This window comes from Canis lupus, chromosome 7, assembly GCF_048164855.1.
Source record: "Canis lupus baileyi chromosome 7, mCanLup2.hap1, whole genome shotgun sequence".
Lineage (NCBI taxonomy): Eukaryota > Metazoa > Chordata > Mammalia > Carnivora > Canidae > Canis > Canis lupus.
In genome coordinates, this window is record NC_132844.1 from 5,575,875 (window position 1) to 5,591,896 (window position 16,022).

The 16,022-nt window shown below is 35.2% G+C and overlaps 1 protein-coding gene and 1 pseudogene across 1 annotated transcript in view; one reads left to right on the plus strand and one right to left on the minus strand.

Moving 5' to 3' along the window:
- Positions 1-16,022, minus strand: part of CDC40 (cell division cycle 40) — a 52,640-nt gene that overhangs the window by 23,898 nt on the left and 12,720 nt on the right. Inside the window, exons 3-5 of the mRNA XM_072831749.1 lie at positions 15,737-15,823; positions 8,907-9,036; positions 34-117 (exon numbers count right to left, since the gene is read on the minus strand). Of these exons, the coding sequence (XP_072687850.1) occupies positions 34-117; positions 8,907-9,036; positions 15,737-15,823 (301 nt within the window). The remainder of the gene's footprint in view (positions 1-33; positions 118-8,906; positions 9,037-15,736; positions 15,824-16,022) is intronic.
- Positions 3,093-8,337, plus strand: LOC140636501 (AP-2 complex subunit beta pseudogene; annotated as a pseudogene).

A 16,022-nucleotide genomic window follows, 5' to 3' on the forward strand; every position in this document is an offset into this window, starting at 1 on the left:
ATGAAATATTTCAAATAAATTTGAATAAATTACCTTGATTTTTTTCAGCTTCTTCTACAGAACCAATATATTTAGTAGACACTTGATGATTATCTAATGAAGGGTCTAATGCATAACCTGAAAGGAAAAAGCACATATTACTGACTCCATTTTTGCCATTTATAATTCATTTTTATTACTATATAAATACACTCACTTCACATTTTCCTTCCAGATGTTGAAATGGTCTCTTTAACTTAGGACCACTCTTTCTTTCCTGAGCTATATTCATATTTACAACAATTAACCCAAATCTCAGGGCTGATCATGAAGGACTTCAGGTGAGTAAGAAGTATCTTATAGGATGAATCTAGCACACTGACATTACATTAACAGTCTCTCTGGTCAAGGTATCAAACTTTAGTCCAAAATTTCTAAGATCTTACAAATACATGTATATCACACATTTGAAAGTTTAGAAACAATTTCCTTTTTGTTTTTGGTAATAGATAACACATGGCTTTAGCCTATCAAATTATAGAAGAAACTATTAAATAATTTAAAAATAGGGTAAGAAGAATTATATAAAACTTAGCTGTTACTTTGAAAATGTTATTCTCTGTAAAGACAGTCTTCCCTCTCAATTTTATTTTATTTTTTAAAAAAGATTTTATATATTTATTCATGAGAGAGAGAGAGAGAGATAGAGAGGGGCAGAGACACAGGAAGAGGGAGAAGCAGGCTCCATGCAGGGAGCCTGATGTGGTACTTGATCCCAGGACCCTGGCGTCACCACCTGAGCCCAAGGCAGATGTTCAACCCCTGAGCCACCCAGGTGTCCCTTCCCTCTCAATTTTAAAATAATACATTCATAAATCATTGTATCTGTTTCCTTCGTAAGAAAAGTAAGAAAGCAAGAATATTTACTGGCATGTGAATACACTCCTTTAAAAAGTGATGAAAGTATGTAGCTACTATCCATTTAAATGCAGTCTTCAGTGGGGTCTTTATTATTTTCTTTTTTTAAGATTTTATTTATTTATTCATGAAAGACACAGAGAGAGAGGCAGAGACACATGCAGAGGGAGAAGCAGGCTCCATGCAGGGAGCCCGATGTGGGACTCAATCCTGGGACTCCAGGATCACGCCCGGGGCCCCAGACGCTAAACTGCTGAGCCACACAGGCATCCCCTTCAATGGTCTTGGAGGACTTAAGAAAATCTATCTATATTAACTCAAATCAATTTTTCCTTAAGTGGGGGGTGCTATAACATGATATTTGTTTAGTAAAATTAGTTTTAGTAATCAGCATATTTACAAAAGAGAGCTAGGTCATTAATCAGTTTACAGTCTATGTAAAGTTGACACTTTAATTTTTTCAACTAAAGATTAAAGAGAACTTTTTTGGGGAACAGAAAAAGATTTGTCCTCATACTTTTCAAACAGGCTAAGGATATAGGTGTTCAATTTATCCTCATGAGATGGTAGAAGAGGACCAACCACCTGGCTGTTAGCTCAATTGCATGTTGTTTTTTCAGTATTAAAATATGTTCTTAGCCAGAGAGAGCTTGATGGCAGAAAAGCAGCTTTGGAGTAAAATCTCTGAAATCACAGGTTCAAATCCCAGGAGTTATTTTATCTTTTGTCTCTTTGATCTACAGAACAGTGTTCTCTAAAAGATTTTTAAATGGGATTTTATAAGGCTTATATAAAATTTAGACAAACATATCTGATGTTAAAAATCCCCATCTCAATCATATAAACTTATCTAGAATGTAATTCTGTCTTGACAGAGACTTATGTCTATTCAAATGACACTGTATATATTTGGAGGGAGATCCCTGGTACTTCCTGTGATAACCTATGTAAGTACCAATCCTCAACTCATTTGGCCATAGTCTTGTTTCTGAGGACAAGAATTTACGCTTTCTTGCTTTTCTATATCATCTATGGTAAAATAAATCCTTACTGCCATTATCACCATTACTACTACTGCCTCCCACAGGTAATTAAGGGACAACAATATTTTCCCTTTATAAAAAAAGAAGTTAAATATTTAGCTATATGCCCTACTACAGTCAGCCAGTGACAGTGCAAGATAGAATTCTAAGACTATAGAATTTTAGTCCAATTACTTTCCTATTATCCTATGTCTCAAGTAAGTGACTATGTCTGCATTTTTGTTTGCATTTTAGTTCTGAGATATTCTCATCCATCTTTCTAAAGTTTATTTTCCTTTTTATATATTTTTTTAATTTTTTTAAAATTTATTTTATGATAGTCACAGAGAGAGAGAGAGAGGCAGAGACACAGGCAGAGGGAGAAGCAGGCTCCAAGCACCGGGAGCCCGACGTGGGATTCGATCCCAGGTCTCCAGGATCGTGCCCTGGGCCAAAGGCAGGTGCCAAACCGCTGCGCCACCCAGGGATCCCTCCTTTTTATATTTTTAATACAGTTAATGTCTACTTTCTTCCTTTGTAGTCTTATTTGAAATGGCTCTTTTTAAAATTTTTTATTTAAATTCAGTTTAATTAACACATAGTGTATTATTAGTTTCAGAGGTAGAATTGAATGATTCATCAGTTGCATAGAACATCCAGTGCTTATTCCATCAAATGCCTTTCCTAATGCCCATCACCCAGTTACCCCATCCCCCATCCACCTCTCCACCCCAGCAAACCTCAGTTTGTTTCCTAAAGTCTCTAATAATACCAACTTTATTATTAGATCCTTAAGATTATTGATACTAATATCCCAACGTATAACTAAGAAGAACAATCTGCAAAAGAATGGTCACAAATATGTGGAAAATCTTCAACCTCACTAGTAGTCCAAAGGAAACAAATTAAAAAGATATAATATTTTTATTACCACATAAAGGAAAAACAATCAAATAGATCTCAGGTAAAGAGAAACAGGACTTGCACATGTGGTGGCAATGGAAGTTGGGAGAATTCTTTTGGGAAGCAATTTGATAATATATAACAAGACCTTTAAAAAGATTTATATTCAGTAATGTGTAGGAAACTATTACAACACCACTTGGGCTGTGTTCTCTGGCTGCTGCCGCCACCCCCTCCCTTGCCTCTGGTGCATATTAAAGATCCAAAACCATGACTGACTCCAAGCATTTCACAATCAAAAAAAAAAAAAAAAAAAAGGAGAAATCTTTGAATTGAAGGCTGAACTCAACAATGAAAGGAAAGAAAAGAAGCAGGAGGCTGTGAAGAAAAGTGAGTGCTGCCATGACTGTGGGGAAAGGATGTTAGCTCTCTCTTTCAAGATGTAAACTGACAATCTGGAATTAAAGAAGCTTGTGTTTCTCTATTTGAGGAACTATGCCATGAGTCAGCCAGACATGGCCATCATGGCTGTCAACAGCTTTGTGAAGGACTGTGAAGATCCCAGTCCTCTAATTTGGGTCTTGGCAGTCAGGACAATGGGGGTGGATCTAGGTAGACAGGATTACAGAATATCTCTGTGAACCCCTCTGCAAGTGCTTGAAGGATGAAGATCCTTATGTTCAGAAAACAGCAGCAGTCTGTGTGACAAAACTCCATGGTATCAATGCCCAAGAGGTGGAAGATCAGGGATTTCTGTATTCTCTTTGGGATCTCATAGCAGATTCAAACCCAATGGTGGTGGCTAATGCTCTAGCAATATTATCTGAAATCAGTGAATCTCATCCAAGCAGCAACCTATTTGATCTGAACCCACAGAACATTAATAAGCTGCTGACAGCCCTGAATAAGTACACTGAATGGGGCCAGACTTTCATTTCAGACTGCCTAATTACAACTCTAAAGATGACTGGAAGGCTCACTGCATCTGTGAGTGTGTAACTCACTGGCTATCTCATGCCAACTCAGCAGCGGTGATTTCAGCAGTAAAAGTCCTAATGAAGTTTCTAGAGTTATTACTTAAGGACTTGGACTACTACAATATGCTGCTGAAGAAGCTGGCCCCTCCACTTGTCACTTTGCTGTCCGGGGAGCCAAAAGTACAGTACATTGCCCTGAGGAGTATCAATGTAACTTTCTAGAAAAGGCCTGAAATCTTGAAGCAGGACATCTAAGTCTTCTTTGTGAAGTACAATGATCCATCCATCATGAACTAGAGAAGTTGGACATCATGATTCATTTGGCATTCCAAGCAACACTGCTCAGGTTCTGGCAGATTTAAAGGAATATGCCACAGGGTTGGATGTTGACTTTGTTCGCAAAGCTGTGTGGGCCGTTGGATGGTGTGCTATCAACGTGGAGCAATTTGCAGAGTGTTGTGTAAGTACGTTGCTTGATCTCATCTAGACCAAAGTAAATTGTGTGGTCCAAGAGGTTACTGCCATCAGGGACATCTTTCACAAATACTCCAACAAGTATGAAAGTATCATTGCCACTCTGTGTGAGAACTTAGACTCACTGGATGAACCAGACACTTGAGCAGTTATGATTTGGATTGTGGGAGAATATTTTGAGAGAACTGACAATGCAGAGGAGTTATGGGAGAACTTCATGGAGGGTTTCGTGATGAAAGCAGCTCACTCTGCTTACTTCCATAGTGAAGCTGTTTCTCGAGAAACCAGAGAAATATAGGAGCTGGTAGAGCAAGTCTTGAGTTTGGCAATAAAAGATTTGGATACTCCTGACCTTTGAGACCGGGGCTATATTTATTGGTGCCTTCTCTCAATGGATCCTGTCATACCCAAAGAAGTAGTCTGAGAAGCCACTGATGTCTGAGGAGACAGATCTTTTTGAGCCTACTCTGCTGGGTGAGCTAATCTGCCACACTGGTTCTCTGACCTCACAAGGCTTTAGTGGAAGGCAGTCATGGAATCCATCACCAACACGTGCCAGTACACCAAGGGAGCACTGATGCACGTTGACAGGCCTGTTGGCACCACCGCTGCCACCAACCAGGAACAGTCTCAGGTTATCGTCTCCCAAGGTGACCTACTAAGAGGTCTTAATCTTAAATCTTGACTTTGGTCCCTTAGTTAATTTGCCACAGGTGTCCTCCATGCAGATGGGAGCTGTGGATCTCTTAGGAGAAGGACTGGATAGTCTGGTGGGACGATTCTTCATCCCCTCATCAGTGCCTGCAACCTTTGCTCCTTCACCTATTCCTGCTGTGATCAAGGGTGGTCTGAATGAGCTGTCTGAACTCTCCATGGGGACAGGCATGGCACCAGGTGGATGTGTAGCTCCTAAGGCTGTCTGGTTGCCTACAGTAAAAGCTAAAGGCTTGGAGACTTCTGGAACATTTACTCACCGCCAAGGGCACATCTATATGGAAATGAACTTATCTAATAAAGCTCTGCAGCACATGACAAACTGTGCAATCCTGTTTCACAAGAACAGCTTTGGTGTTATCCCCAGCACTCCTCTAGCTATCCATAAACCACTGATGCCAAACTAGAGCATTGATGTCTCCCTGCCTCTCAACACCTTGGGCCCCAGTCATGATGATGGAACCTCTGAATAAACTGCAGGTGGCTGTAAAAATAATATTGATGTCTTCTACTTCAGCTGCCTCATCCAACTCAATGTGCTTTTTTTGTAGAAGATGGCAAAATGGAACACCAGGTCTTCCTTGCAACATGGAAGGATATTCCCTATGAAAATGAACTTCAGTTTCAGATTAAGAAATGCCATTTAAATGCTGACACTGTTTCCAACAAATTACAAAACAACGTTTATACTATTGCCAAGAGGAATGTGGAAGGGCAGGACATGATGTACCAATCCCTGAAGCTCATTAATGGCATTTGGATTTTGGCTGAGCTACATAGGCAGCCAGGAAACCCAAATTATATGCTGTCACTGAAGTGTAGAGCTCCTGAAGTCTCTCAGTACATCTATCAGGTCTACAATGGCATTTTGAAAAATGAATAGACTGGTCAGTTGCCCTCTGGTCACTGTGTGATTTGTGCAAGCCAAGAACTTTTAACTGGAAGAAACTGTATTACTGTGTAGAATCTGAACCCAAACACACTGAAACCACCCACCAAGGGAGTGACTAGTCTAACCTGTGCTAACAAGTTAGAGCACAACCTCTTGGATAGTTTTAGCTAATCTTTTGTCTTTAACTCATTAAATAGTTCAATCTGTGTCTTAGTCCACTATCTCCTAAAGAGAAAGGCAAAAAACACCGGCTATTTAAAAAAAACAGGCCCAATTTTGAAACCAAGTCTAAAGCCAACTGAGTAGGTTTAAATGCTTACTCTTACCATAGGATAATTTAAGAAGGAAAATAGGTATCAGATAAACTTAATTGGACTTTTTCTTTTCTGTTTTGTTTTAAAGTAGTCTTAGCTATCTGTATTATTGCTTAAGTCCTTTCTAAAGTCTAAATAAATAAGCAAAGTCTTTAAAAGCCTGTCTCATTAAAGGTTAGAATATAATAAACTCATGATGCAATAAAGTTGATTTTTATGTGAATATATACTTTATATTTACATGGGATCCCTTATACAAGTAATGGGTACAATGCACTGATAACCATTTTTTTGAACTGGAAGTATCCAACCCTTCTAGGTGATTTCAGAGGTATACAGTCTTAGCTTCTGGCACACTGTTAATTATAACCTTGTCATGGTGATATATGATCTAATATATGACAGTCTTTACAACCAGTTTCCAAGAATATATTGTGATAAATAACTAAGACTATGTGTATTAAACGCTTAACTAATTTACAGTGAGTCAGTTTACATCATTCCCTAAAAATTAGAGAAAAATAACTTTCCAACATTAGAATAATTATGTAAATTATGGTATAGCCAATTGATGGATACTAGATAGTTCTTAAAAAGGACAGATTATAAATGAACACTGGAAAATGCTTATGATAGAACACTGAATAAAAAGGTGAGATGCAAATTTTTCGGTATAGAACAATTACAGTATAGAGTAACATGAAGGAATAAAGATCAATGCTAAGAGTAGATATTTTAGTCTAGTGGGATTATACTAAAGGTTTAAAATTTGTTTATAACTGCTATTTTTATAACTGCTACTAAAACACATCATGAATACATATATTTCATATGACATTATTTTCTTAACCTTTTTAGATCCTATCTTCTAATGATGGAAGTTAATGGCAGATAGGACAGAAAAATTTGTTCAGAAAAATTCTATAAGAAATACAGGAAAGAGGCAGATTCTGACTGCAAAGGAAACTAAAGAAAAAAAAGACAACTTATTGATTTCTAAAGATGTGATTATTAAATCTGTTGTAAAACTCTAAGTTTTCTTTTTCAATTACCATTTTGGGAAAGAAACATTAGCACAAGTAACTAATGTATACTGAAAATCACAACTACAAAAGGCAAAAAGACACAGATGAGATTATAGAAAGAGAGAAAAAAGGCACCACCAAATATTAGCAAATCTGATTATCAGTGACCAGGAACTATATCAAGAAGGACATTACAAAGATCATCTTTTTTTAAAGGAGATTCCCAATTTTGTATGCATGTTAACTTTCTTAAATTCTACCACTGATAGGAATATACTTATTTTATACAATGAGTCTGTGGCCGTTCTATTTCCTGATGTCCTGTAGTGAACAACAGAAAACACTTCAGAGATAAGATCTGAGAAACAGAATAAAGTGAATCAGTAAATAACAAGATAAAAAGAATGTGCCAAAAAACCAAATAATCCAACGAAAAATGGGCAAAAGACATGAATAGACATTTTTCCAAAGAAGATATCCAGATGGCCGACACACAAAAACATGCTTACCATCACTCATCATCAGGGAAATGCAAATCAAAACCACAATGAGTATCATGTCACACTTGTCAGAATGGCTAAAATCAAAAACACAAGAAATAACAGGTGTTGGCAAGGATGAAGGGGTGGCGGGGGGGGGGAAGGAACCCTTGTGCACTGGGAATACAAAACTGGTGTAGCCACCATGGAAAACAGCACAGAGGTTTCTCAAAAAATTAAAAATAGAATTACTATATGATCCAGTAATTCTACTATTATTTACCCAAAGAATGTGAAAATTATAATTCAAAAAGATACATGTAATCCTATGTTTATTGCAGCATTATTTATAACAGCCAAATTATGGAAGCAGCCCAAGTGTCATTTGATAGGTGAATAGATAAAGATGTAATACTTATACAATGGAATATTGCTCCACCATAAAAGAGAATGAAATTTTGCCATGTGCAACAGCATGGATAGATCTAGGGGGTATAATGTTAGTGAAATAGATTGGTCAGAGAAAGACAAATACTGTATGATTTCACTCATATGTGGAATTTAAGAAATAAAAGAAATGAACAAAGAAAAAAAGAGACAAAGTAAAAAACAGCCTCTTAACTATAGAGAACAAACTGATGGTTACCAGAAGGGAGGTGGTGGGGGCGGTGGGGGAAACAGTGGATGGGGGAAACAGGTGATGGGGACTAAGAGCACACTCATTGTGATGAGCACTGAGTACTGTATAGAATTGTTTAATCGCTATATGGTACACCTGAAACTAATATAATGCTGTATGTTATACTACTACCATGTTGTATACTACTATATTATACTACTATTACTGTTACGTAATATTGGAATTAAAAGTAATCTCTTAACACTATCCAGTCATTTACCAACTTCAACAGCAATCTGCATAGAATGGACATTCGATAACAAGTGTTCATTATCAAGCACAACAGAGAATATTCTGTTTTTAAGATCACAGAATATTTCTAATACTCAGAAATCACAGCAACTTTAGAAGGATAGCTAAAAATATTAGTTCATCTTCCCATTCGTATAACTATTTATAAATGTGTTTAAGAAAATGCACTACCTTTTTAAAAAGAAATCTAGATTAATAGATTTAAAAAGCAAGAAGATAAAACAGATTATCCACATAAAAATGTGTCAAACTGGAAACTGTAAATCTTATCACCTTACCGTATGTGGCAAAAGTTCTCCTTTGCTGTTCAAACATAAAATCATTGATATGAGCTGGTTCAGCATACCCAGAAAGCATATTTCTAGGGGCAGCCATTTGCTGTGTCCTAAAGGGATTTTCTGGTCCAAACTGCAATGTTATAAGAAAAAAACAAACTTAAATTCTGAGTATACAAAGCTAGAATTACTAGAATTATTGTACAATATGTTTTCAACTCTAAATCATTAGAGGCTGAGTAACCTAAATGGGAATATGCTCACCACACATGGTTCACTGCAGCTGGGCAATGGCTGATTAACATTGTTTGTCAGCCCTAGGACAGAAGAAGAGGAATCCAATCCAGCTCACTTAAGTCTATGTGTGGCTATTTAAATTGAAATTAATTAAAATAAAATATTCAGTTCCTTGTTCACACTAGCCACACTTCAAGACTTCAAAAGTCACTGTGGTTATTGGCTACTACATTTCAAATCATAGCAGGATTTCTATTTGACAGTGCGCTCTTGGTAACTGAAAGTTACTATATTTTTGTCTAAACCATGATTTGATTTGAGGGATTTTTGGTGACTTTTCTATCAGTCAATGGTGGCACCATGATGTAATTTTAAAAATACATGTTTCTTCTCCACTAGGTTATGAGTTCCTCAAAGGTAGAGATTTAAAATCCTCAATACTTACCATAATGCCTGGCATATAGAAAGCACTAATGAAGGAAAGATTAATGAGAACCCCACTGGGAGCAGAGAATAGGAAACAGACAATAAATGTAAAATGCTTGAAGAAGTCTCTAGAAAAGTCATTATAAATGAAAATAAAATTTCTCTGCTCTAAAAAGTCACACTATGAAAGTCTTACACAAAATAGTACGTTATTATCTTCCTGTTTATAATGCTTTGAGTTTTCATAATGGTTTTCAAATTATTTAATTTGATCTATACAAAAGTCCTAGAAAGTTAGAGAAATAGTCTTCTCATGTTAGAAATGAAGGAAAAAAGCCAAAGATGATGTATTTTATTTGCCCTAAAGTCAAGTTTTATTCTTAATTGGTAGAACGAGGTTAGAACAAACCCTAGTCTAGGATTCTACTGCATCATAATATTCCTTAAATGTATAATCATACTAACTTTTAAAAAAATTGGGTAAAAAAAGTACCAGATAATGTCAAACACTATTAATTTAATGATATTTATTTAATGGTAATGGAAAATCCAACTCTGTATTTTCTTTTTAAATAAAGAATAAAATGAACTCCCCACCTTGGAAATATTGGAATTAGACAAGATATTTTTATTTGAACTCTGGAAGGTTAATTGTCATAATGAAGTATTTGGATGTGAGAACATTTTAAGTCACTACCATTTGAAACCACCTTTCCTATGATACATTTCCAGAGCCATAAATATAAGTTATTGATCTTCTCTTAAGCAGAATGCTGCCTTTTCTAGATATCAACATTATACAATGCATAACAATATGAAAGTACATGTTACACTTGCCTTAGGGTTTTTTTCTGCGCAGAAGAAAATAAACTATTACAATATTCTTTTATATTGACAGCTTCCATTTCTACATTTAAAATTATCCAATTTAAAAATATCTGATTTACATACAAAACTTTTATTACTATTTATTCTGTATTATAATAAAGGGTAGTGCCAAGATTTCACAGTCCCAAATAGCTCCTCCTTTCTAATGGGTGGAAATGTAGGGGAGAAAAAAAATTTAGACTGCTGAATGCTTGAAGTTACAGTAACTTCGTTCAGTCATGAAATTTATTACAAAGACAAGGAATAGCCATAAAATTAAAGATAATAAAGTGATTAAAAAGTTTCTTTGATGTTCTACCTAATATAGTCAGCTATCGTCTGCAAAGCAGTATCTGATATTTGTGGGGCGAAAAAATCTAAAATGATAAAAATCTCTAAGTTAATCATAACGTTTATACTTTCCAATTTGAAAAAGGAAAATACAATTTCCATAGTCTTATTTTATTAAGATTTTACAAAAAAAAGAACAATTCTTCTATCAGCCACACATATCAAATCAGCTCCACCTTTTAAAGAAAAAATCTCAGTGTTAAGGAACTCTGATCTCTATATCAATACAGGTCCACATATTATAGCTAAGTATATCTTATATAGGTACTATTCAAAGGAGTCTAAAAACTTAAATGTGCTATATTTTATAGATATTTAAGCTGAGACAACAAAAAATCCTTCTAATGATATAGGAAGCTGGGTTGCGGGAGGATCTATCTACTTCTGGCTCACCTTAAACTGCCTGGTTACCAGCAGCTATTGGAACTGACCTCAGAGACATTAAATAAATGCCAACAAAGAAAGGGACCAGATGTTATTCAGCAGAACTCTCCTCTTCCCAATTACTTAAAAATTATGTGTCCCAGATTCCTGGTCTCTGTGAATATGCACTTCTTTTAATTCTGGGTTAACCATTAAAAAACAAAACAAAGCATAGGTGTGCCCGGCTGGCTAAATTTCTAAAGCATGTGACTCTTGATCTCAGGGTTTTAAGTTTGGGTCCCATGTTGGGTGCAGAGATTACATAAAAATAAAATGTTAAAAAAATAAAAAACAAAGCATATAAAAAACACACAAAGCTGACTTCCAAATATTCTTTTTAACCTCTGGTAATTAAGTTGAAGAATAAATTTGCATTCAAGGAATTTTTTAAATATATAATCAAATTAATTAGGCATGAGTATTTAACAGTTTTTGGCTAAAACCTTACTGAAGAACACCACAGTCAATTGTAATCTTAATCTCCCATATGAAATACACACATTTAAGTGGGTTTTTTTTTTTAACACACATTTAAGTGTTAATGAATAATTCAGATCACTGTGTCTCAGGATGTTCCCAAGTGTGCTTACATCTTTCACCTGAGTGAAGTAGTGATTTATTTATACAGTAGGAGAAAAGCATTTTTTTAAAGATTTACTTATGTTTGAGAGACAGAGTCTGTGTGCATGTGTTGGGGGAGTGGCAGAGGGAGAGAATCCCAAACAGACCTCCCCCCACGAGGAGCAGGGAGCCTCAGGCAGGCAGTTCCCACCACCCCTGAGATCAGGAACTGAGTCTAAACCAAGAGTCCAAGGCTCAACCAACTGAGCCATTCAGGGGCCCCCAGAAAAGCATTTTTAATTTGTTAAGACGCTGGTAGATAAATCTAAGAAATCTGTGTGTTGTAAGGCAGGGATTCCCAAAGGTCTTCAGAAGATAGAGTACCTGAGGGTCAATGTTGTAGTAGTAAAACATAAAAACATAACATCACAGTAATTAAGAAAACTTACATTAAAGTAAAAGCTGACAAAAGGAAATCATAATTGTAAGTTTACATACCAAATGCATCCCTTCAGGTTACTGAGCTAATAATCATATTATACTTTGATTGCTGGTGAGTTTTTCATTGATGTTTTCTGTGGTCATCAATGTTTAAACACTTATAAACAGACTTTGAGGTGAGAAGAAACTACTGAATAATTTATTTTTCACAAATTTGGAAAAGATCACCACCATTCAATGCTATTGGCAGAATGTCTTAATCTCGTAACAAGCACAGTTTAAATACGACTAATATAAGGATGTTTTATTAGGGTGGGTTCTATGACCTTAGGCCTCAGTTTCCTCTTCTATAAAATAAAAGAGCTCAACTACGTGATTTCTAAAGTTCATTCCAACATTAATTTTTACAGCAGCTTTATGGCCAGATTTTTAACAGAAAATAGGGGTTTTTTTTTCCTTTTAACTTTGACATTTTTTTTCTATTCCTAAAAGTGCTATTATTTTAAATCTGAAAATCTCCCTAAGGCTTATGGGTTTTACATTAAGTCTAGAAAGGCTAACAAATACATTTTTCTCTAAGTAGATCCAAAAAAGATTGAGTGAAATGAAGAAAATCAGTGGACTAAAACCATGGCTATTATCTCTTCAAGTTCTAGCTATAATTTGAGGAAACTTATCTGGATACTAGGTTAGACCATTTAGGAAAACTCCTTGGCTGAGAGGGAAAAACATATTTTAAAAAATAGTCAATTCATTTACCGAACTAGCAAAGTCAAAGGCATAGAGGGGTGTAACATGGGAACTCCATAATGGTCTGCAAACCGGTCTTCTAGCCACAGAAGAATCCTTAGGAGTGATGTGAACTGACATTTCCAAATATGTTACTTGCTGGAGTATAACCCGAGACTTGGTTTTCTCGCTATAAAATAGGGATTAGAGTATTTAATTCACAGGGTTACTGTGAAGACTAATGGAGATAAAGTACACAAATATATAAATCCCTCAGTATGGTGCCTGGTATGCAGTAATAAATGATAGTTTTATTTCATTAGTTTTTATCCCTGTTCTTTTCCATCATGCAAGCCCTTATCAAGTTAACCTTCCTACAAATTCAGCTTTAATCATGCCACTCTTTATAATAAGGACCTTAAAAATCTATTTATCATTTATTAAATCAAGACCAAACTGCTTACTTTGGCCCCTAGATCCCTGTGCAACACTATACAAACTACCATTCTAGTCCTACCTCCCTATTTTCCCCTGCAGACAACAACCAGAGTATTCCTGTTCTTTGGATCTTTAATGATTTAGCTAATGCTTTTCTCTTCTGCCTGGAATCTTTCCTCATAAAAACCTTCCTAACATTAATGCCAATAATAGTAACATAAATAACAATAAGGGGCTGCTAGTTATTAAATGCTTACTCTGTGCCAGAGAGTTTCCTAAGCACATCATACATTAGGGCATGTATCCATATAACTCAGTAAAGGAGAAATTATCTTCATTTTATTTATGTTGGAAAACTAAGGTAATCCAAGGTTACACTGGAGCTAATAAGTATTGTATTTAATCCCAAATCTCAGGTTCTTAACCTGGACTTTATTGCTTATTTTAAATACTTCTTCCTCCACACAACTTTTTCTTATCTTTACAACCAGATACAATCTCTCCTTTAACTTGAATAGCACTGTAGGCATAGGAAACAGTCTGGTCTCTGTCTTTTTAAAAATAACACTGAGCCGATCATCTCTGGTGAACAGTAGGTTGAGGAGAAGGACTGTATCGTGTTTCTAATAATGAATTCTCAAAATATGGGAACTTGAATTTCATCAAAGTTCCTGGTGACACCTTTCCATACTTTGTCAAATTGTATAGATCCTAGTCATAAAATTCAAAGGTAATACTCTATTATGCAACAGATCATTCATTTGGCAACCAGGAAAAATATTTTCTTCAGTTTTTCTCATGTCTCTTTTCTTAATTTGGTGACAAGCATCAGTGTTCCTAACATAAATTTGTATTTTAAATGTGAGGTTTCCTAACATGAAAAAAAGAAAACAAAAAACCCAGAACACTAAAAAGACTGGTAATCTCACAAAAGAATGATAGGCCTAATGCCCCATCCATATCACCAAAACAATCGTCATCTTTTAAATTTCGAAAACTGTAACCATAGCAATATATTAGTTATGTACAAGATCTAAAAATTGGAGAAACAGACTTCATATAATATACACTGACATAAGAATGTCACATACTACACTACTTCCAAATTTTCTCATTTTCTGAATTTAGTGGCCCTGTTTTATTGAAGTAGTTTTCATTTAAAAAATCATGAAGCACATATGTAACATATAACCATTCTGTGCCAGCTAAAATGGTGCCAAGGGATATGAAACAGTCTACAGGTTCAATAGGCTAGAAGGATTTAAGAAAAATAAAATAAAATTTAAAATGTGCTACAGTCTCAAGAATATGAGAATGAAATTTTTGCTTACTGTACACCCAGAGAACTGCTATAGCACTGTCTCGATAATACCCCTGACATCATCAGCTGTGCTACATATTTCAACTGCCACATTTTAAGTGATTACAGAAACCTGAGCAGGCAAATTATATAAAACAGCTTTATGACTCTGCTTTATCAAAAAAAAAAAAAAAAAAAAAAAAAAAGGACAATGACTATATGCTAAAAACCAAAAAATTAACAAGTACTTATTTTCCCACACAGTTGCAATAAAATATGCCTCCTCACCCCCATTTTTAAAGTTCTTAAAGATCCTCCTACTGAAGGCTTATTTTATTTTATAATGACCATTTTTTGGCATTTCCATTTTTCTCAATCAAGCATTCTTTCCCTTTTTAAAAACAAAATATCTAGGAATTTAATTTTTTCTACAAAAGCTTCCTAAATGGACAATTTTGACTGGTTTTCTTTGCCTTTTTTTCTTCCTCATCTTCTTTACGCTTCCATCACCGTTTATCATCATCATCATCATCATCACCACCATTACCATCCCCATCACTATCATAAGATGTCTCACCAAGGGCAGGCAATATATACTGTGACTACTACTGAGCAATGAACATGTGAGCATGGCAGTTCTTCCTAGCATTTCACACAGGAGCATTTGTAACCAGATGTTTCATAATGTACTATGCACTGATGATGCTAATAAAACAAATTCTTTCTCCTTTATGGTTAATTTATAATACTCCCTTAACAATACTGAGGAAGATGTTAACTGCATTCACATCTAAGAATCAGATATTTAAAAATTTCCTTTTTCAAAAGACATAGTTCCATTCTATCAGATGTTGTACATTGGTAGATGTAGAAGTACATTTTCTTTTCCATTTATTTAAAAATTGAGATATAATTGACATATAATAGGACCTATTTTTTGGAAGTTTCAATAGTACACTCTTGTGAGAAAAAACTGAAAAACTCACCAACTGTTTATCTACCTATGTATAATTCAAACGTTTTAGCAAAAGACAGAATCTTAAACATGATGTTTTCTCACCTCAGGAGCAAACATGGTCTCATAGGTAGGATTATACTGAACCTCTTTGACAGCAGGGTCAAGGTGCACTCCAGTCTCCAAATCTTCCTAAAAGAAAACCAAATGAACATTAAAGATCCGACAAGTAATACCAATTTTATGATTATTATGCTAGTGTCATATAATTAACAATTCTAATACTCAAAGACTAATAAAGTAATGTGTGTAAGTATAAAGGTTAGAAAGCATAACAATTTTTTTTCCTTTCAAAATACTGACTTTATCTCATCTGAACAAATTAAAAATT